The 22,454-nt window shown below is 45.0% G+C and overlaps 7 protein-coding genes across 8 annotated transcripts; 2 read left to right on the plus strand and 5 right to left on the minus strand.

The window, feature by feature from the left end:
* Window positions 1-5,836: 5,836 nt before the first annotated feature.
* On the minus strand, window positions 5,837-6,762 carry LOC119546979 (trypsin delta-like). Its single transcript, XM_037853628.1, has one exon. The coding sequence runs from the start codon at window positions 6,753-6,755 to the stop codon at window positions 5,934-5,936; it is 822 nt and encodes a 273-aa protein (XP_037709556.1). The 5' UTR covers window positions 6,756-6,762; the 3' UTR covers window positions 5,837-5,933.
* Window positions 6,763-7,414: 652 nt separating this feature from the next.
* Window positions 7,415-8,506, minus strand: LOC119546922 (trypsin delta-like). Its single transcript, XM_037853553.1, has one exon. It carries the CDS (start codon window positions 8,339-8,341, stop codon window positions 7,529-7,531), a length of 813 nt encoding a protein of 270 aa, XP_037709481.1. The 5' UTR covers window positions 8,342-8,506; the 3' UTR covers window positions 7,415-7,528.
* Window positions 8,507-8,865: 359 nt separating this feature from the next.
* LOC119546517 (ras-related protein Rab6) lies at window positions 8,866-10,762 on the plus strand. Its single transcript, XM_037852846.1, has one exon. The coding sequence runs from the start codon at window positions 9,201-9,203 to the stop codon at window positions 9,825-9,827; it is 627 nt and encodes a 208-aa protein (XP_037708774.1). The 5' UTR covers window positions 8,866-9,200; the 3' UTR covers window positions 9,828-10,762.
* A 517-nt stretch (window positions 10,763-11,279) lies between these two features.
* On the minus strand, window positions 11,280-14,683 carry LOC119546516 (threonine--tRNA ligase 1, cytoplasmic). Of its 2 annotated transcripts, none has more exons than XM_037852844.1 (4): window positions 14,562-14,683; window positions 13,864-13,924; window positions 13,058-13,491; window positions 11,280-13,000 (listed from the first exon to the last, which is right to left on the minus strand). In XM_037852844.1, the coding sequence occupies exons 1-4, from the start codon at window positions 14,613-14,615 to the stop codon at window positions 11,414-11,416; spliced, it is 2,136 nt and encodes a 711-aa protein (XP_037708772.1). In that variant the 5' UTR covers window positions 14,616-14,683; the 3' UTR covers window positions 11,280-11,413. The 2 variants fall into 2 exon arrangements, with proteins under 2 accessions (XP_037708772.1, XP_037708771.1); XM_037852843.1 differs by lacking the exon at window positions 14,562-14,683 and adding an exon at window positions 14,355-14,535.
* Window positions 14,684-15,377: 694 nt separating this feature from the next.
* On the plus strand, window positions 15,378-17,951 carry LOC119547441 (probable protein S-acyltransferase 23). Its single transcript, XM_037854302.1, has 2 exons — window positions 15,378-17,149; window positions 17,205-17,951. Exons 1-2 carry the CDS (start codon window positions 15,584-15,586, stop codon window positions 17,394-17,396), a joined length of 1,758 nt encoding a protein of 585 aa, XP_037710230.1. The 5' UTR covers window positions 15,378-15,583; the 3' UTR covers window positions 17,397-17,951.
* Window positions 17,862-20,832, minus strand: LOC119547440 (engulfment and cell motility protein 1). The gene is made up of 4 exons (XM_037854301.1): window positions 20,625-20,832; window positions 19,317-20,327; window positions 18,706-19,257; window positions 17,862-18,644 (listed from the first exon to the last, which is right to left on the minus strand). Exons 1-4 carry the CDS (start codon window positions 20,734-20,736, stop codon window positions 18,145-18,147), a joined length of 2,175 nt encoding a protein of 724 aa, XP_037710229.1. The 5' UTR covers window positions 20,737-20,832; the 3' UTR covers window positions 17,862-18,144.
* A 437-nt stretch (window positions 20,833-21,269) lies between these two features.
* Window positions 21,270-22,444, minus strand: LOC119547508 (tRNA (cytosine-5-)-methyltransferase). Its single transcript, XM_037854400.1, has 2 exons — window positions 22,311-22,444; window positions 21,270-22,246 (listed from the first exon to the last, which is right to left on the minus strand). The coding sequence occupies exons 1-2, from the start codon at window positions 22,369-22,371 to the stop codon at window positions 21,270-21,272; spliced, it is 1,038 nt and encodes a 345-aa protein (XP_037710328.1). The 5' UTR covers window positions 22,372-22,444.
* Between the last annotated feature and the right edge of the window lie 10 nt (window positions 22,445-22,454).

Below are 22,454 nucleotides of genomic sequence, written 5' to 3' on the forward strand. Positions count from 1 at the left end.
GTGCTGATTCCAAACTGAGGCTCAGCAACAAGTTCGAGTTGCTTTTAAGAAAAAGCATTCGAAAGAAAGTTGTCTGCATACTGAATTCTGTTCGAGCAGGCCAAAGATTCTCGTTCGAAAGCTGCAACAAAAGAGATTCTCTGAAGAGAGAATCTTCTAAGAGAGGCCTCCGACCGAAGGGAGATTAATTACTGGTTGTACTGCTGACAAGCATGAAATGTCGCTTGTCCGCAGTTTGTTGGCCAATTAAAAATTAGATTTCGCTCTAGATTTGTCCGCCAGATTGGGATAACTTCGCGGAACGATTGCAGAGATAGATGTATCAGGGCTTTTTCTATTGGGAAAAAACTACCAATTATTAAAGGGTTGAATGAACTAGAAAGTAATGTGCTGCCATTATTGTTAATTTACTAATAGTCCGTGAAATAAGAACATATTTAAACACTTTAAGAGCAAGCAATCCAAAATTGTCTGGAAAATGATATTTATACGTAAGATTCTAATCAAACCTCCATATTTTTTAATATTATTAAAAATTCATAAATTATATAAATTCAATTAAAATTGAATCTGGTGTTCCTTATTCATGGCCTTCTCATATCTTACTCATTTCCATAATCCATAATCTTCCCTTTACCAATTACAAAACCATTTTCAGTTTCCCAAGCACAGAAAGCAGGCAAGAAAAATATAATAATAAATATACACACACATTTGTGTGTATATATAAAAGACCATAAAGCACAGACATTCATTCCGATGCCAAATGCCGACGCCAATAAAGCCCCCAAGTAAACAATTCCAGGCATTACTCCATTACTCATAATGGCGCAGCCAAATGTCGCGGTCGCATCCTCATCCTCTCCAGCGGAGAAAGGGAGAACCCCATGGGGGGAGCGGGGATTCTGGAGACGGAGGAGCACCCGCCCATGTTGTTCGCCAGGTTGCATAAATCTGTTCGATTCATAACACGAAGATTGCGAAGGCAGCAAAGAGATCTGGCCTTGCCCTGACTTTGGTCCGACTCTTTTTCTCTTGTTCTGGACGGAGATGTAATCGTGATTGCATACAATAAAACACCTCTGGGTAATATAAAGATTGTCTTCTTATTTTTGTATCTTTCTACGTAGTAGAAAGAAGTAGAAGAAAATTTATGTAAATTACTTGATCTCATATAAATTTAACAATTCTAATACGATTGTATTTAAAAATGTAATACTAAGCAAATTTCAAAATTTAAGAAGTTTTTAGTTCCAGAATTTTTATAAATTTTAATTTGTTTCACATTTGCGTGCTATTCTTAATTTATGGCCAATACGGTTATTACTTAATAAACCAGATTTATATTGAATAAATCAGAACAACCATTAAAAATTTGTATTTACGTGCGACTAAATTTATATTCACTAAAAAAAGCGTCCAAGAAATGATCTTTCTGTTTCACTCTCTCAACAATTTAAAATAGGTCATTCAATTGGTTCACTATTTAAAATATCAAGAAACATTTATAAGCATTATGTTCAACGATTTGTATATTCTTTACAATAATACGATTTTGGTACTGAAATGTTATTTCTTCGGCTATTATTGTGGGAACACTCCTTGAGATCGATCTCTCTGTAAAATTGGTAAAAACATTAGTAATGTTACGTTGGATATATTTACACCTTTGGCCCAGCTGTGGAGTCACTGTGGCATCTCTAGTCCCGCAGTCGGGTTCCTTTATCAGCCTTGTCTTCATCGATCGCGTCGGAGATTCTGTCTGTCTGATCGCGGGTCCGTCCGACGGTCTGTTGTTCAGGTCCCTTGTTCTGGGCCTGTTCCTCTCGATCCCCCTGTTGGTTCCCGTTGAGTCGTCGCTTTGTCTTGACTCCTGGCAGGCAGCTTCGTCGGGGCTCGGAGGCGTGCCTGGCCGGGGCGAATAAAAACAGAATAATATAGAATGAAATATTTATCGCCATTAGAGCCTGATTAGCTGCGGGCGTGTTCTGGTCATCGTTCTCCGGACCACGTTCCTCGCTCTTGGCCGCTTTCCCCACTCCGTGATCAGATGTTCTGGGCCGCGAAGCTCTTTTGGGGGCACTTAATAAGCTTTTCTGGTGTGATTGTGATGGGAAATTGATATGTTCATTCAATTATGTGCTCTGGTCGTGTCAATAAACTGATTGCGATCGTGTCCAGCAACTTGCCGACCAATTAGTTTCCCAACGAGACCTGCCCGATCAATTTGATTGATAAAACGGCGGCCTGCTTAGGAGGAGTGTCTGGGATGAAATGAAATCTGGACGTGCTGAAGCCCACACAAAAATGAGCAGAACTTAAAAGCAAGAGTCATCTTATGTGCTAAGCTCCATGGGGAGAAGTGTTCTACGAACGGTTGTGCAATAGGGAAATGGAAAGTTGATCCGAAACTTGTATGCCAAGGATAAGAGGTTGAAATTCTTTAATTCCCTGTTAAGTTGCTAACTAGTCTGTTTATTTTTGTTTTCGGTAAGTGGATATGTATATAATCGGTTGTAATAACTAAAATTAAGCAAAACGGATTGTGTAAAAAAAAGATACAATTTAACTTCACTTAACACAAAGTATCTTTAATTTCTGATGATAATATAATTTAAAGTTTTTAAAGGTATTAACTGCACAAGTGTTATTTTATTTTTTTGTTGTAACACTCGGCTCTTGTCTGACAGATAAAAACGTTTAAGATTAGAAAAATAAATATACGGGGGTGTCATCGAAATTGCAGTGCGCCCATTCAGCGTAAGTTTCTTGCGTGCACTAATATAAATTTTACACGACTTAGCGCTGAAGTGATTTCTGTGGCACCCCTGATACTGCTCTGATAACTGAGTTCTAGTGGATTTTCCATTCAAACGAGAAGATTGCTTAATGGCATATATGCAGTCCGCTTCTTTTATGTCTTATTACCCTTAAAAGCTGACCAAAAACGTTAAATTCGATTCCAGTAAATTTGTCAACGTCATTTGATAAACGATTTTTAATTTGATAAAAATTACAAATGTACAGCTTTTGAAAAAGTAGGACAAATTAAACACGATTGCACCATAATAAGAGCAGATACAGACTTAGAAAACAAAAGAGAACGCTGTAGTCGATGCCATCGCCTATCAGGTACCCGCTCCTTAGCTAAGTGTACTGGGAGCACTCAGGAAGTGCGGGGGAGATAGAGACATACCCTTTTACTCTACGAGAAACGGGTATAACATGAGAGATAGCTTTAGTCGAATCCCTCGACTATCATATGCCCGGTACTCCGCTAACCAATTAAACCTTTTAACTAATGGTCCTATTTAACCAACTTTTGTCACGTCGATATATATTGACAAATAAAAACAAGGAAGAACGCTATAGTCGAGTATTTCTACTATCAGATACCCGTTACTCAGCTAAAGGGACCAAAGGGAAATGGAGATATGCAAGCAGCAAAGCGAGATTGAAATGCGCCACTTACCGGCGGTAAGCAAATTTAAACGTTATGGGCGTTAGAGTGGTCGTGGCAAATGTTTTTTTGGATCAATCGATACGTGTTGACGAGACCAATACATTTCAGTTACAATTTTTTATCTAGCATGAAAATAGTGGGCGCCACAGGCTTGGGCGGTTTGTGGGCGTTAGAGTGGGCGTGGCATATTCGCGTAACCAACTTGCGCTGCGTACAAGGCTACGGAATCAAAATCTAAAATCCCAATTCTCTATCTTTGATAGTTTCCGAGATATCCACGTTCATACTTACGATTTTTTGAAGTTTGTGGGCGTTAAAGTGGGCGTGGCAAACTTAAAATTTTTATTCTAGCATCAAAACTGTAGAAGCCACAGTTTTGGGTGGTTTGTGGGCGTTAGAGTGGGCGTGGCACTCTGCTGAAACAAACTTGCGCTGCGTAAGAAGCTCTGGAATCTGCACGCCAAATCTCAATAGCCTAGCTCTTATAGATTCCGAGATCTCAGCGTTCATCCGGACGGACAGACAGACGGACAGACGGACATGGCTAGATCGACTCGGCTAGTGATCCTGATCAAGAATATATATACTTTAAGGGGTCGGAAACGCTTCCTTCTGTCATTTTAACAATCTATCTATATAATTATGTACGCCAGATCAAAAGATTTCAATTTTCCAAGCTGGAGCATACCTAGCGTTAAAATTTTTAATTGCCAACAACTTTTTAATGAATAATTCGATTAAAAAAAATTTACTTATTCTTTTACCAAATCGGTAGAAATATAGACACTAGGCAGACCTTACTGTTGTAAGCGATTGTATAACAAACTTGCGCTGAGGAAGAAATATTAATCTGAAATGCCAAGTCTTTAGCTTTCTCTTTTATAGTTTCCGCAGTTGCATTTTGTTTGAGCATATCCAAACTGTACTTTAAGATCAATGAATTGTGTTATACAGTGTTAAACAACTTTAGTTCTACCACTTTGAAAAAACCCGCATGTTTACCGGTAAATTAACAAATTAGCTTTAAATATATAAATTTCGAAAGAGCGTATCTTCTGATCCACTAAAGCTTTCTACTTGCGCCCCCACTTGGGTTAAAAAGTATGTATTTGTATTTATACCCGTTACTCGTAGAGTAAAAGGGTATACTAGATTCGTCGGAAAGTATGTAACAGGCAGAAGGAAGCGTTTCCGACCCCATAAAGTATATATATTCTTGATCAGGATCACTAGCCGAGTCGATCTAGCCATGTCCGTCTGTCCGTCTGTCCGTCTGTCCGTCTGTCCGTCCGTCCGTCTGTCTGTCCGGATGAACGCTGAGATCTCGAAAACTATGAGAGCTAGGCTATTGAGATTTGGCGTGCAGATTCCTGAGCTTCTTACGCAGCGCAAGTTTGTTTCAGTAGAGTGCCACGCCCACTCTAACGCCCACAAACCGCCCAAAACTGTGGCTCCTACAGTTTTGATGATAGAATAAAAATTTTAACTGAAATGTATTGTTCTCATCAATACCTATCGATTGATAAAAAAAAAGTTTGCCACGCCCACTTTTACGCCCACAAACCGCCCACAAACTTCAAAAAATCGTAAATATGAACGTGGATATCTCGGAAACTATCAAGGATAGAGAACTGGGATCTCATATTTAGAATCCGTAGCCTTGTGCGCAGCGCAAGTTTGTAACGCAGATATGCCACGCCCACTCTAACGCCCACAAACCGCCCAAGCCTGTGGCGCCCACAATTTTCATGCTAGATACAAAATTTGAACTGAACTGTATTGGTCTCGTCAATACCTATCGATTGACCCAAAAAAAATTTTGCCACGCCCACTCCAACGCCCATATCGATTAAATCTGTCTACCGCCGATAGGTGGCGCATTTCAATCTCGCTTTGCTGCTTGCATGTCTCCATTTCCCTTAGGTCCATTTAGCTGAGTAACGGGTATCTGATAGTCGAGGTACTCGACTATAGCGTTCTTCCTTGTTTTTTTTCAAATTTGTTATTTCTAGTTAACATTTTTTTTATATCCCCCTACACAACCAAATTCTGGATCCGCCACTGATAACATTTAAATACAGTTGTCACAAAGTATCTTTAATTTCTGATAAGTTAGCTCGTTAGGTCTTCATGCCTTAGAATCATCATTAATCTTATCATAGTTATTTTGTTGTAACACTTACGCAGTAATAGACATTGTGTACAATTTTTAGCTACACACAAAGCCAAGGAATTAAAAGATATGATAAAGGGGAAGTTCAAATGTATTAGAACTTAGCGATTCTTGGTTTTATAAATGTAACCAAATTTTTATATTTAAAATAACTTAAAAATAAATACATATTTTTTTAGACCATTTAACACGAATGGAAACTTTACTTATTCGATTTCTCAAAGTCTTCTTTTCGTAATGTACGTGCCTTTGCTTTTTATTAAACAGTGTTTTATTGAAGATACATTTCAGAATAATTCATATCTTCTGGTTCGCAGCTATCCAGGAAGTGAACGAGGAGACCTGCACATAAACAGAAGGCGAGTTGGGCTGACCGCATGGCAGCTTTCCCCAGGACACTATGCCGATGAGGACATTTCCCTGAACCAGAGGACCTCCCGAATCCGAGGTGCAAAAGCTGGTGCCGCCGGTGAGAGGACCCGTGCACAAATTCGTGGTGTGGACATCCTGGCCCTTGGTGCCCAATGCCGTCGCACAAGAGTCAAGGCTTATGATGGGAATGTTCTTCACCTCCTGAAGGGTCTTGGGATACGAGGGGCTGTTAGTTTTGCTGGTGCTGCCCCAACCGAAGAGGTCAGCAGAGCCAGTGGGCCTCACTCCGGAGGAGGGTAGCTTGACAGGTGCCACTGCAGCGGTCCAAACGAAGGCGGTGGGCGTGTAGATCAGTCCGATGTCATAGGGTACTGTTCCTCCAGTGTAAAGATCATTGATCACAAAGTGGGTGATTTGCCGCTTTTGGGTGGTGCTCGCTGTCCCGGCCACCGCAATGCTTCCCGCAACGAGGGTACTTCCCAGAACCTGGTTTCTATTGGCCAGACAGTGAGCAGCAGTTACCAACCAGTTGGTATTCAGGATGCTGGCAGCACAATAATGGGTTCCACCGTATTGCATAGACACTATATAAGGAGCACTATTCGCCGCCGCCGCTGTACCACCCACCACGCGTCCTTCGGGCTGGGGAAAATATAGTTCCGATCCTTGGCAAAGTCCCACAGCCAGGAGAAGGAAAGTGACCAGCGATCGATGGCACCACCTTGTTTGTTGTCTATTCGCAATCATAGTCTTCGCGGAACTGTTTACATCGGCTATATCGACGCCTTTTTAAATAAAATCGTGATACAGAATTTCGAGCGAGCCAACCAAGAAAATGATAAGAACTTTCAATTACGGCCCTTGTCTTACAGATAAGAACTTAATATAATTTAATATTAGAGGGTATTTTATATATATTTTCTTGGTTTGATAAACAGTGTTTACAAGAGGGGTAGATGTGGGAACTGCAATATGTCAAGTCTGTCATTTCATCATTTCTTTCTAGACTCTAAAGGGATTCCCCTTTAAACGGTAAGATTACTTAATGAATTAAAAGCACTAAAAAAAATCAGTTTGAAAAAGTAGAACCAATAAAACGCAATTACACCATAATGTGAGCAAATATACACTTAGAAAAAGGAATGAACTTTCTGCGCGGGCTTGAAGAGTATACAATTCTTGACACCCAATCGCTTAAAATATTTCTGTTGCTAATAAATGTTCTGAAATTAAGAAAGTTAGGAAAAGAAAAGATCTTGAAATAAGATCTTCTGAAACATATCAAGTCATTCATTAACGAATCGGCCAATATATGTGAATAATTCTGCTGAGCCCGAAAATATGTGATCTGTTTGACCCCAACACTCAACTTCCCCCATTGGAATGATAAGATAAACTTTACAAACAGCTTTTTGTGATATAGTCCATGCAGTGCGAAGTAAGTCCCACACTTAAGTCGCCAGCCACTAAGGGCACAACTTTGATTGCTTTTATTGAAAAAATAGGAGTAAGTTCGGAACTTAGGGCACCTGTTGGTTGGCTGATATCCAGGATATGAACGAGGAGACCTGCACATAGACCGAGGGCGAGTTGGCCTGGCCGCAGGGTAACTTTCCCCAGGACACGATGCCGATAAGGACATTGCCCTGCACCAGTGGACCTCCCGAATCCGAGGTGCAAATGCTAATGCCTCCGGTCAGGGGGCCGGTGCACAAGTTGGTCGAGTGGACATCGCTGCCCTTGGTGCCCAGGGCGCTTTCGCAGGAGCTCAGCGAGATGATGGGCACATCGGTGGCCACCTGAAGGGTCGATGGATAGGAGGCGGTGTTCGTGGTGCTGGTGCTGCCCCACCCGTAGAGATTGGCGGTGCCAGTGGGCACCACTCCCGACGAGGGAAGCGTTACAGCCGCCACGGCAGCGGTCCAAACGAAGGCGGTGGGCGTGTAGATCAGTCCAATGTCGTAGGGAACCGCGCCCCCGGTGTACAGATCGTTGATCACGAAGTAGGTGATGCTGCGCGTCTGCGTGGTGCTGGCAGTTCCGGCCACCTCAATGCTGCCCGCCACGAGGGTGCTGGCCAGCACCTGATTACTGTTGGTCAGGCAGTGGGCAGCGGTTACCAGCCAGTTGGCATTGAGGATGCTGGCAGCGCAGTAGTGGGTCCCTCCGTACTGCATGGACACCGCATAGGGAGCACTATTAGCCGCCGCCGCGCTTCCGCCCACCACACGCCCCTCGGGCCGGGCAATGGCCACTCCGGACACCTGGCACAGGCCCAGGACCAGCAGGAGCACACTGGCCAGCGACGTTGTTTGCTGTCCGTTTGCTATCATAGTTTTCGCGGAACTGTTTACATCGGCCTTTATCGCCGACCGTTTAAATTAATTCGCGATACCAAAATTCGCCAGCACCCGGAGATAAGGCTTTCAATTAGCGCCCGTGCGTTCTTCAGATAACCGCTTAATATAATTCAAGATTAGGCGGCGCCCCAGCAGTGATTCTTTAAGAAAAGTACGTCAACTTGCAGCGATTGGATGGGCAAATAACGACGTAAATATCTCAAGAATGCCCATTCACCCTTTGAAGCTTTCAAATTTGAAAATCACCGTTCTCCTTCTTAGTATTCGGTATTCACAGTCACCGCTTAGTATTTTTTAGAAACTTTTTATTATTCTACCAACCAAATTCCAACGTAGTTGTTGTTTTTCTTTATTTAATACGTATTTTTAAGGCACATTCCTCAAGTTGTTATTAAATATTAAAAAGTTGACAAAAGTGTTAGTCGATGGCTGTAAAATCATCGTTATCGAACAGTTGCTGCGACTATATCGAATAATCATCGATTTTCGATCCAGCTCTGGTCACACAGCAACTGAGTCAGAAGTTGAAGAAGAAGCAGAGACCGTAATTTTTCCACGACTTAACCAAGCGATTTACCGAGCGAATCGAGCTGCAATTGGCCATTTAGCTAGCCGGAAGCATTTAGAGCGTGAGCATCAGAGTGCTGCAACTTGGAAGCGGTGCCTCCAGAGAAATCGCAGTGCGAGAAGGCCCCGAAAACCGCTGGCCCAGCCCCATTATAAACAGAGAGGGGGGTGGAGAGTGGAGAGTGCGCAGCCGAGGAGTGTGTGTGGAGCGAGAAGAGAGGTCAGCAAACCCGTAATTAAGAAAAAGTAGACACGTACGTGAAAGATGTCATCCGGAGATTTTGGCAATCCGCTGCGGAAGTTCAAGTTGGTCTTCCTGGGCGAGCAGAGCGTGGGAAAAACCTCGCTGATCACTCGCTTCATGTACGACAGCTTCGACAACACGTATCAGGCGACGATCGGAATTGACTTCCTCTCGAAGACCATGTACCTGGAGGATCGCACGGTGCGCCTGCAGCTGTGGGACACGGCGGGCCAGGAGCGGTTCCGCTCTCTGATACCCTCGTACATTCGAGACTCCACGGTGGCCGTGGTCGTGTACGACATCACCAACACCAACTCGTTCCACCAGACCTCCAAGTGGATCGATGACGTGCGCACGGAGCGGGGCAGCGACGTCATCATCATGCTGGTCGGCAACAAGACGGATCTCTCGGACAAGCGCCAGGTGTCCACCGAGGAGGGTGAGCGAAAGGCGAAGGAACTGAACGTTATGTTCATCGAGACGAGCGCTAAAGCCGGCTACAATGTGAAGCAGTTGTTCCGGAGGGTGGCTGCGGCACTGCCCGGCATGGATTCCACGGAGAACAAACCCTCCGAGGACATGCAGGAGGTGGTGCTGAAGGACTCGCCCAACGAGACAAAGGATCCCGAGGGCGGCTGCGCCTGCTAGAACCGGTTGAGCCGACGACCCAACTCGATCCAACAATCCTCCCCTTTGAACAGCAGGAGCAGATGCAGGAGATCGGCCAACAGCACCGGTGTACACAGGTGTCAGGTGTATGTCCTGGCTGGATCTGCGGCTGATTCCTCAACATCTATACACACATACACACTTTACGTTTAAGTTTATTTATAAAGTAACAAATGATAGCAAAGGCAAATAGACTAAACAACAATTAACGATATCGGCTAACTAATTAATGTTAATTGAGCAGTGCAGACGAGCTAATCCCGAGCGTAGGCGAATGCTAACTTATTGACACGAGATCAGGGATCAGGATCAGAGTAATATTTGCGAGTTAGCTACCAGACAAGAATATAGTGTTGTGCATTTCCGATACCCCACAAACCAAACCCCAACCATGTACTTATGTCAGGCCAGGCGGTCCAGGATCCTCCGACATTCCAGCTCTCGGCATCTCCAACAGTCGTAGATACCACGCAGCCAGCCTGTGTTCAATGATTCCACCAGCCAGGCAATTTGTTTCCAATTTTAGCCCCGTTCTATTCTGTTTGCGGCTTTTGTTTCGCCAATTTCGGTTCGGTTTTCGGTTTTTTTAGCACAGCGAGCGCGACTGCTAACTGGAACTTTGGATGGCATAGGACTTGGCCACGTGCATCTTATGAATAAATATACACAGATATATAATATGTATTTTTATGACTAAAACTGAAACAGACATGCAGCACGAGCAGAGCAAACACTTAACAATATTATTAACGATTTTTGCTTCGATTAGCGAGAGATCTTTGTGCATTTTTTACGCGAAAAGCAAAAGCTTACAAAATTGATAATTGAATAAAAACATAAAACTATGGATGCAATTTTTAATAAATCAAATTATGAAAATGAAAAGTATACAAGATATTAGCAATAAATTAAAACAAAAAAACCAAAGCATGACTCATACGAAGTGGGTTTACACCCTCTCTCCATTCCCCTTATTAAAAAGGGTTCCACAATATTTGGGGCTTCGTATCTTATCAGTTTCAGGTTGTGTTACCGCTTAAAATCGTTTCTCAATGACCTGCCACCTGTGTCGGCATGACTGGTTGGAAGTTGCTGACGAATTCCGATGGTTCGTCAAGAAATTACAGTGTAATAGGCTTAGGCTGGATCGTAGATATGATTCCCAGTTGGTCAAGCCTAACAGTCTTGTAATTAACTGCATTCTTCTATCAGTTTTCGTAATACTTTTTTCAAATTTAATCGCTTAGTACAAGTTCTTCAAATAACAATTTTTTTTCAATTGACTAGAATAAAAATTACGACTTGTCATTGCCAGATGGAATCATGTTTTTGCCAACTAAAAACTTGTCATCCTCCTCCTCTTGTTTTTGTCAACATTAAAAAAAAAAGGTTTTCCCTAGTTATTATAAGTACTAAAGAATGCGTCACAAATTATGTTTGGATTTGGTTTTTATTTGTGAATTCCGGTTTCGTAAGCGTAAATACATAGAAAGAACAAAAAATGCGTACTTGCTTTGCTATGCAAATTTTAAGTATACTTTTGATAAATAGATTGAAATAGAGTCTTAGAAGTTGTCCTCGTTGGCGATGAACTCATCACGAATCTTCTGCAGCTTGGTTATCAGCTCCGCCACGGAGACCTCGCCGTGCACCTTGTTGTCCCGAGTGCGGACGTTCACGGTGTTTGAGGAGCGTTCCTTGTCACCCACCACCAGGATGAAGTTGAACTGGGCCAACTGAGCATTGCGTATCTTCTTGTTCATCGTGTCACCCGCATCGCAGTCCGCCTCGCTCATGAATCCGGCATCATGAAGCTGATCCCGGACAGATTGCGCGTACTGGTCGTAGGCAGGACCGACGGGAACCACCATCACCTGGCGCGGCGAAAGCCAGAAGGGCCACTTGCCCGCAAAGTTCTCCGTGAGAATGGCAATCATGCGCTCCACTGAGCCAAGGATGGCGCGATGGATGATCACCGGCCGCTTCTTCTCGCCATCGTCGGCGATGTAGCTGAGATTAAAGCGAATGGGCAGCTGGAAGTCCAGCTGGATGGTGGCGCACTGATGGGCCCGCTTCAGAGCATCCATAATGGTAATATCAATCTTGGGTCCGTAGAAGGCGCCATCGCCGGGGTTCTCCTTCCATGGCATTCCGAACTCGTTGAGTGACTCAGCCAGGGCCTTCTCCGCATCGTTCCACTGTTCAAGCTCGCCCAGATAATTTTCCGGGCGAGTGGACAGCACCAGCTGAAAGGAGAAGCCGAAGATGGTGTACACGTGCTTCAGGAAGTCCAGGCAGCCCTTCATCTCGCTCTTGATTTGCTCTGGGGCACAGAAGATGTGCGCATCGTCCTGCTGGAAGCGACGCACTCGAGTAAGTCCAGTCAAAGCGCCAGAGAGTTCGTTGCGATGAAGCACACCAAAGTCGGCCATGCGCAGAGGCAACTCGCGCCAGGATCGGTTGCGGTTATCGAAGATAAGACAATGTCCGGGACAGTTCATGGGCTTGAGGGCAAACTTCTCCTTCTCTGCTTCGAAGGAGAACATGTTCTCGGCATAGTGCTGCCAATGGCCGGAAGTCATCCACAACTTGGCGTTGTAGATGTTGGGCGAAATGACTTCCTGGAAGCCGCGCTTCCTGTACTCCGCCTTGATGAAGCCTATCAGAGTATTGTAGATGTGAGCTCCTCGCGGCTGGAAAAAGCATGAGCCCGGCGACAGCTCATGGAAAAAGAACAACTCCTGCTCGCGACCGATCTTGCGGTGATCCCGCTTGGCCGCTTCCTCCTGCAGCTTCTCCCACTCCTTGAGCTGCTTGGGATCGGGGAACGAGATGCCGTAGACACGCTGCAGAGTCTCAGCGTCGGCCTTGCCCTCCCAGTACGTGGAGGAGTTCTTGGTGATCTTCAAAGCCTTTACCTTACCGGTGTGGCGGACGTGGGGTCCACGGCAGAGATCGATAAGAGAGCCGCACTTGTAGACAGTGGTGCGATCGGTGGTCACCTTCTCGTTGAGAATGCGAACCTTGAACTCGTTATACTTGAACATCTCCAGCAGGTCCGACTTCTTCATCTCCAGACGCTCGAAATTCTGCTTCTCCTTGACGATTTGCTTGACCAGGCCCTCCATGGCTCCGTAGTCGTTGGTGGAGATCTAATGCGGCAAATAATTAATCCTTTTTATTTGCTAGGAAGGACTCTTATTACTTACACCCTCCCCTTCCAGGTGCATGTCATAGTAGAACCCGTTTTCTATGGGCGGGCCGTAGCATAGGTGACCGCCGTAGATGCGCTCCAAAGCCTCGCCCATGATGTGGGCTGAGCTGTGCCAGAAGACGGCCTGCGCCTCCGGATCGTCGAACTTGAGGAGCTGAAGCGTGCAGTTGCCCTCGAGAACCCGATCAAGATCCCAGACCTCGCCGTTCACCTTGGAGATCACGGTGTTGTCGGCCAGACCCTGACTAATGCCGCGGGCCACCTCGTACGGAGTGCTTTCCCAGGAGGTGGCGTCCACCTGCTTGCCGTCCGGCAGCGTGACCTTGATGGGCTCCCGAGTTTTGGCCGCCAGCTCGGCCTCGTACTCCGCCTTACATTTCTCCCAGAACACATTGCGCTCCTCGATGTACTTTGGCCAGGGATTGAGTTCTGGAATGGGATTAGCAGGGATTAATAGTTAAAGGTTGTCTTTTACACTAATAATGGAAGAATCAATAATAATAATAGAAAGAAAACTTTATATATGTATACGTTACAACTATATTCGACTTTCTTCACTAATAGAGTTTCGCTTAAATCATTTGATCCCAAATATTTTTTTTAAATAAATCCTAAATTCAATTTTTTTAAATATTACTGGAATTTAATCGGATGGTGTGCATCCATCGAAAGGGAGACTATATGTCCTATTATGGACTTCATTCTCCTCCCAAAATAAAATCCAATTCCTATCAATATTGTCTTAAAACCCACCGAAAGGATTCGTTTTTTTTTTTCTAGTCGGGATATTAGTATCCTTACCTTTGCGAGAATCTCCACCTCCGGCCGGCTTCTCCTTTTTCTCCTTCTTCATCTTGGAAGCCTGCAAATCCATCGGAAAAAAATCAATAAAACGGAAATTCCAAGTAGCTCAATTTCTGCTACGTATGCAATTAGGCAAACGCTTTTTTCGGTTTCTACTTTCGACTGATGTTGATGTTCTTTCTTGGTGTTTGAACAATTGGGGACAAGGTAATGAGAACCACAAGACGCTTTCGGCGATTTTTTGAGAGCGACCTATCTCTTGTTTTTATCTTTAGGCGTATCTTTGTTACTTTATGGCTGATGCAATAGCAGAAAACTTTGAAGCACGAAAATTGACTGGTTGTTAGTGACGTCACAGCAGCCGGCACTGATTCATGGCAACTCACATACGCACACACTCACTCTTAGACAAACAAAACATTTACACGTGCCACGGCAATTTTAAGTCCAATTTAAAGGTAAATTCTTGTATAGTTAGAAACACCAACCAAAGTTGCGTAGTTGTGTTGTTGTTGTTCTTTCAATTGTTGTTGTTTGGCTGGTTTCGTGTGCGTCTGAACTTTCGGCAAAATTCGCTGGCAAATGCGGGCTAAGTGGCTATAATATCTGCCGCCCTGGGGCGCCAACTTCAACATAACTCGGCTATCTAGCACTTCTCATACACTCGAATGCAGTTCGAAAAGAGTTTAACATGCCTTTTGCTTGTTCAAATCCAAGTTATTCAATTCCGTCACCACGTTGTCGCCCATTTTTTACGAAACAAAATTATCAGAAAAAAAAACAGGAGAATCGCAGTGTTACCAGATTGGAAAAGAGCTTCACCGCCGAAAGCTAGCGATGAGGTGCATCACTATAAGCTTGAAATGCAACATTCTCACCGTGGCACATTGTCATTGGTAAAACTGTAGTACTGCATAACTCGGGCTTAAATTACATCAACTAAGCACTCAAATTATAATCAACGAAATAAACATTATTGTTTAAGTTATTACTTTAACTGTGTAATTCCTCTATTTTTAAATCGTTCTAAGTGCAATCACAGTTATATTTAAATTAGCTTTTAAATAAATGTCTGGCGTACAAAAACACGAAAAAAACGTTCTTAACGTTTTTTAAAAAGAAGTCGATCCTGTCCTAAAAATCATTATCATGGGCTAAATATTTGTTAACAGAGCTTCGAAATAAAAAAATTCATAAAATTTAAACGTGATTGGAGGTTTGTGTTCCTTGGAAGTGCAACTCGAACTTTTCTCTAGCAGGTTGCAGAAAATCTTTAAAATTTGTATACAAATTGTACAGCATAAAATTGAAAAAATTCTATAAGCAATCAAAGTTTCGAGCTCCCCTCGTTAGTAACTCTTATCGGTTATAACTTTGGTTCGCAAAAAAACAAAGCTGGGCACACTCCGCTTGGGACACCGAAAATAACGGTCAGCTGTTTGCGCTTTGGCGCCAACTCGAGTTCGAAAGTGGCCCCCATTCGAGTCCTGCTATTCGAGCTTATTATTGATTTTCTCGCAGTGCTGACATAATTTCTTTGCCATCGAGTGCAGTCGTGTTTACCTAGCGTGTTACGCTTAAAATTGGCCATTTGGACTCAAATTTCGGTCGGAGCGTTACGGGAAAAAGCGACAAGATTGCACACCTACTGGAAAACCCCCTGCATCAAGGCAACGGTGGAACGGCGGACCGTCTGGGCGTGGACTTCGAGTTCTACATGGCCTCGAAGGTGCACCCAAGTCCGGGGGCGGCGCGCAGTGTGTGGGCGTTGCCCCTAACCGCCTCCTCCTCCTGCAACATGGTCGTCGCGGAGGAGGATGGCCATGCCCACGCCGACGACATCCATTTGGATCACCGACCGCATTCGCCTCCTTTGGCGGGTCGCGGAACGGACGGTGGTCATGGCGAAGGAGGCGTGGAGGACCACGAGAACGTGCTCCTCTTCGAGGGATTGGATGGGGCAACGACCGTGAACCTAGACGACATCTTTGACATCATTAAAAATGGGGAGGTCAGCGAGGTGGAGAACCTGGTGGATAAGTTTGGCATGGAGTGCCTATCGGCCAGGGATCGCCATGGCTACACGCCTGCCCACTGGATAGCTCTGAACGGGAATGTCCAGCTAATGAGGTATCTCATCGAGCGGACGGCGCCCATTGATCTTCCTTGTTTGGGAACGCAGGGCCCAAGGCCCATCCACTGGGCGTGCAGAAAGGGGCACGCCTCCGTGGTGCAGGTGCTACTCCAGGCGGGAGTTGCGGTCAATGCGGCGGACTTCAAGGGGCTGACCCCGCTCCATCTAGCCTGCATGTACGGTCGGACAGCCACGGCCGCCTATCTCCTGGGAATGGGAGCGCTAAACAACCTGACGGATATAAACGGCGATACTGCTCTGCATTGGGCAGCCTACAAGGGGCATGCAGATCTAATGCGACTTCTCATGTACTCCGGAGTGGAACTGCAGAAGACGGACAACTTTGGATCCACGCCACTGCACCTGGCATGCCTCTCGGGCAACATGACTTGTGTTCGCCTGCTGTGTGAGAAATCCCAGCTGGATCTGGAACCGAGGGACAAGAATGGAAAGACACCCATTATGTTGGCCCAAGCTCATCAGCATCAGGATGTGGTGCGTCTGCTGTACGGCGAGGTAAAGAAGAAGTCTCGCTGGATTCCCTCGGTTTCGGAAAGCTGGGGATGGCTATTCGGCGGAGCCGGGGACTCCAAGGGTCCGCTGTTCCTGTTCCTTTTCTCCGTGCTGCTGTGGGGCTACCCCATGTACATGATCCGTGCGATTCCCATCACCTGGAACATACTGAGGCGCTCGCACTACTGCTTCATCTATTGGAACGCCGTGATGTGGATTAGCTGGGCGATTGCCAATCGGCGGGATCCGGGCTACATACCGCTCAGTTCGGATGCGTACTACCGGGCAATTAAGCAGATCCCATACTTCGACAAGCTGAAGAAGCGGAATGTGATGCTAACCAGGCTCTGCCACAGCTGTAGGTGCCTCCGCCCGCTGAGAGCCAAACACTGTCGAGTGTGCAACCGGTGCGTCTCATACTTCGATCATCACTGCCCCTTCATCTACAACTGTGTAGGACTGCGGAACAGGATGTGGTTCTTCCTGTTTGTTCTCTCGGTGGCAGTCAACTGCTCCTTCACCATCTATTTCGCCTGCTACTGCGTGATGATCGAGGGCTTTACGATGCTCTATGTCTTGGGACTCATCGAGGCGGTTGTGTTTTGCGGACTGGGCTGGATACTCACCTGTACTTCGGTAGGAGCTTCCTCTACCGGAGAAATTCTTTTTGATACTCAATTTTCGCTTTCAGATCCTCCACGCCTGCATGAACCTCACCACGAACGAAATGTTCAACTACAAGCGATATCCTTATCTGCGTGACAAGCGAGGTCGCTACCAGAATCCCTTCTCGCGAGGTCCCATCCTGAATTTGCTCGAGTTCTTCGTTTGCCTGCCGGATCGGAGTGATGACAACGATCTTCTGCTGGAGGATAACATTTGATTAAGGATCTAGGATCGAGCCCCTGCTCGCCGGCGCAAGCTGCCCGTGCGTGGATAATGATGTGAGGAGGCAGCCAGGGACCCACTCGGGTAGGCTGCCACTTTGGTTTTGCTCCGCAGGCTTTGTGCTTATTCGAACGCTTTAAAGTTCGGACCGAAAGTCAGCAAGTGCGTGTTTTATCATCTACAAATGCAATATAGTCATTACGGATGGAAAAGACGGCGAAGTCATATGCTTATAACCCTGTTTAAAGGGAATAATAACTCAATTTACAGCTAATTAGTTTGCCGTATCTAATTGCACAATGAAATCATAAATCATTCAACATTTAAAAGCTGAACTTTCATTACTTCATGAGAAGGGCATGTAATTCCTTCCGCAATGACATTTAAGCATCGGCCAGCCGATCTTTGTGCTTTTCCAACTCGTTACCTTCTAGCCTTGGATAAGAATACGCTTCTCTCGTTAGTTTTTGTACAAAAATGTTATTTATAAAACGTGTTATTTAATGATCTCTATATTATATACCTACTATAATAATAAATGGTGTAAAAGTTCACTAAATGGCTAGGCAGGGAAAGTGCCCGCACCAGTTTGTTCATTTTGTGTTCGGGAATTGCACAAGTAATACTAGCAGAAGATCAGATCGGAGAATATAAGTATGTAGTGGGTACACTTTGGCATGTATCTTGGGTGATGGGAGTCTAGAATGAATCGATAATTTGTGTAGTAAATGTGTGCGTTATGCTTAGCTCTCGAAGCAGAAGTCATAGTTCTCGGGGTCCTCCGGTATTGGCGGTGGGTCCTTGCTGATGTCCACGCCCTCGGTGTCCAGTAGGCGCAGCTTGATCTCCATTGACAACAAGGTATCGAAGTCCTCGTTCTTTTGTTTGCTGACCATGGGCTGACCCAGCAGAGCGTTTATCCCGTCCGTCCAGTAGTTGAATATGCTCTCGTCGGGAGCCACAAAGTCCAACGTGGAGTGCTCCATGTTCTCAAACGTTATGGAAAAAGCCAGATTTACGGCTGATTTCCTAATTCGAGTTTCTTTCATGTGCGGACATTCTTTGCCCTCTAGCAACTGCTTAATCTCACTAATTGGCAGTTTTTTGGGCAGCTCCTCCATGGTGGGTATTGTCTTCTCATCACAATCGCCGTAATGAATAACCTTGTGGTTTGGCGAAAGTCGGGCGTACCAGAACTTGTCCTTAGTTCTAGTTCCTCGCAAATATTTTGCGAAATGGGTACCTATTAATATATCAGTAAATAAGTTTTAATGTTGAAAACAAAATTAGGTAAAGACAATTACCTTCCACCAAAAAAGAAAGCCGTTGCTGCTTGATCAGCTCCAGAATGTGCGGCGATATCTTCTCTTTCAGCTTCACAATCGCCGATGCAGTGGAGTCGCACTCCTCCTTCGAAGTGCGCTCTTGCTGACGTAGAGTTGTGATCTGCTGATAAGTAAGCAGAGCGATCTTGTTGCGGAAATCTTCAAGGTTCTCCGGTCTGCACTTGAGAGTGCGTTGGATCTGCTCGCGCACTACGCTGAAGGTTGTGGTGAAGTCCTCCGCAGTGGCACGCATGTCCTTCCATGTGCGATTCAGAGTAATGACGCAGATGCAAAAGAATTCCTCGAACGGCGAGTCGTGCGTGAAGAACATGGGCTGAAAGTCGCCGGATTGCTCGGCTGGCGGCTCCCCAATGCGCAAGATATCGCACAGCACCTTGACCAGCTCGATGGAGGTACGACCAAAAGGACACTCGTGTTCATCCGCACGGCAGGAATTCTCCCGCACAATCTTAGCATATTGTTGGGTATAGTTTCGAGCAAAGTACACCATGCAATCCAAAGCCAATATGCCTGAAAGAAGAGTTTTTGGTTAGCATATTAAGTTACCTCAATCAATAGCATTTCCATACCCGGTGGCGTCTCAATAAAATCCTGTGCAGGATTAATGTCGCATTTAAAACCAAGTTTTTTGTAGTACTGCGAAAAGTTGACGTTGCCTGCTCCTGAGCCACCACCACGGCGGATGTGATCGTCGTTCTGATTCAAAGCATTGGTATGATCATCGAAGGCGATGCGACGCAGCTCCTTTATCTTCTCGTGGGCATCCTGGTCCTGGGCGTTCATTTTCATGCGCATCCGCTTCTCCAGGAGGCCAAGGGTCAGCGTTTGCAGCACGTACAGCTGGTGGGTCATCTCGGTGCCGAGTCCGTTGCCAATGAGGGCCAGGCGAAACTGCTTGGCGCTGATTGTGTGGGCGATGGTCCTTCGTCGGGATTCGTCTGCTTTGACGAACAGTGCGTTTAGAAGAGCGATGGCATTCTGTCGCATCACCGGTGAGTTGACTTCCTGTAACAGGCGTAATATGTCCTGGAGCTTGATATCCGCAGCGACCAGGACGTGTTTATTGCTGCACATGACAATGTTCTCAAGGTTGGAAAGGGCGCTTTCTCCGCAATTTGTGGGGTACTTCTGGAAGTTCCTCACAATCTCAATGTTGCGGGCCACGAAAGAGTTTTCCGGCACTTCCCAGGAAACAGTGCCATGCTCCATCAGCTCGACGAAACTGGCCAAGCTGTACTTGAGAATATCCTCGTTGTTCTGGCCGGGATCCTCGATCATCTTGATGAGTGTGTCGAGCCCCTTTTCCTTGATGAACTCTAGGGCAAAGGTGTGATCAGTGCTGAGGGAGGTGAGCTCCTTAAGGCGCTGCGCCTTCTCCTGGGGACTGCCATTCAGCAGGATCTCCATGGCATCGCTGGCCGTCTTGGAGGGCGAGTACTGCAGCCGCAGTACGGAGCCGTTCTTGATCTCATTGCGGTTCTTCTCGGTCACGTACTTTTGGTTGTTGGACTCGCAGAACTGGAGGGCGTAGTTCTGGTGATCGCTGATGGACCAACCGTTGCATATGTCCTGGATTTTACCTGAAAGGGAAAGAGCGATAAGTAAAATACAAATAACTGACTTCCTGTGTAATTATATGCTTTGCATATTAATGAGGAGTGGGAAATGGGAAGGCGCTGACATCACGATAACACTTGAGCGTATGTATAGTAAAGGGCGTTGGTTATGGGTTTTCCGTTTTTAGCTTGTATCCGCAACAATTAATCCCAATCTTTTTTATCTTCATGTTCGGAAATTACTTGGATTTATTTAGTTGGGTTTCTTTATTATTGTTGTCTAGCAAAACCAATAATTTCAGTTATTCTTTATTTACTGACTTGCTAGGGGATGCCTCTGATCCAGATTTATCAACTGCGCCATATGGTTCTCCCGCTCCACGGCTATCTTCACGATGTGTGAATCCTTCACCGTAGTCTTTTTTGGTATCATGTTGGCACTTAACTAGCGATAGCTGCAGTTATTATTGTTTTTCTTCGTAAATTTAGGTGAATTTTTTGTTGATTAATCCAGACAGTGTGCCCAGGCGTCAGGCCACGAAAAAAGTGTATAATTTTACGCATAATACCGTTGCACTTTGCGGCGTTATCAACACTAGGCGGAATATTTTTTCAAATTTCAAATACAAATATTCTTAACTTTGTAATTACAATATTTCTGCTTATCACTGTCTTAAAAAATCTAACTTGCCAACCAGACTTTTGTTTAGGAATGATTACTATAAATATAATGATATTTATGTTGAAATAATTTCAGCACTAGGCGGGAATATTTTTTAAATTTTCAAATAAATATATTCTTATCTTTGTAACTACAATATTTCTGTTTATCGCTGTCTTAAAAAATCTAACTTGCCAACCAGACTTTTGTTTAGGAATGATTACTATAAATAAAATGATATTTATGTTGAAATAATTTATTTTTTAAAATTAAATCATTTGATTTGATTTAATCTTGTCCTTTTATTATTTCGTGGTTAACAATTTAATGAGTTCGCCAACGACCTTAACATTTATACTATTTCCCAGAAGACGATACTTTTGCCGGTTCGTTGTCTCTGCGGGAAAGTTGAAATCCTCTGGAAAACTCATTAGACGAGCCACTTCGCGAGGTGTAAAATATCGCAGTTTAACTTGATGCAGGAGGTCCAAGCGTTGCTGCAGGACTTCCTCCGATTTCACGGTTTCCTGATTGCTTTCATCGATTACCCTGACCAACTCGAAGATTCTATGTGATTCCGCTTGCGAGAGGGGTGTAAATGCAGAGCCCGTGCCCTCAGTGTAGTGGGTATAGCCCTTTGTGAAGCACATCGATCTACTTTGCTCCGGATGAATTATGTCCATGACCAGAACCCTTTTGGTTAAAACATTATCGGGCACGAGGAAATCTGAGGATACATTTTCCTCTAGGATCTCGGAGATTTGCGTAAGGTCCTGATCCTGAGCTTTGCTCGCCGGCATTTCCTCCCAGATCTTCCCGCCAGCGAACGGAAAGTCCAGATCTTTGCGGGCAATGCAATAGTATCGATGTCGGGTATTTGGAACATTAAATTGCGTGGGTGTTAGTATAAACTCCCGCCAATGGAATCCCGCCTTCTCGAGCGCTCCAACGAACTGATTTCGCGCTTGCGAGCTCTCGAAGCCCTTCACGTTCTCCATGAGAATGTACTGCAGGTCCTGGCACTCCGGAATGAGCCCACAAAGGTGAGTAAGTGCGTCCGACCGCTTGTCCTCCGTGTCTCTTTGCAGTCCTTGGCGGGTGTGGGGCTGGCAGGGCGGGGACATCAGTAGCATGTTGGGCCGCAGCTTCTCAACCTCCTTTACACTCAGGCTCTGGATATTTCTGGTCTTTACAATAGCACTTCCGTAATTGTGAGTATAAACCGAATTGGCCACGGTGTTCACATCCATAGCAGCAACTATTTCTCCATCCAATTGCGCATCTGTGGGTGGGATATTTCAGTTTTTAGTTTTCTGTTTATTATATTAGTTATATATTAAACTCACATTTAAATGCATAATGCATGCCGCCAATGCCGCTAAATAGCTCCAAAACTCGAAAGCCCATTTCAATCTTTTATTTTTGTTTACAAGCTACACGTTTTAAACTGCACGTTTACCAACACTGCCATTAACAGCAGGTGAGGGCGT

The sequence above is a fragment of the Drosophila subpulchrella genome, chromosome 2L (genome assembly GCF_014743375.2).
Source record: "Drosophila subpulchrella strain 33 F10 #4 breed RU33 chromosome 2L, RU_Dsub_v1.1 Primary Assembly, whole genome shotgun sequence".
In the NCBI taxonomy this organism is placed as follows: Eukaryota; Metazoa; Arthropoda; class Insecta; order Diptera; family Drosophilidae; genus Drosophila; species Drosophila subpulchrella.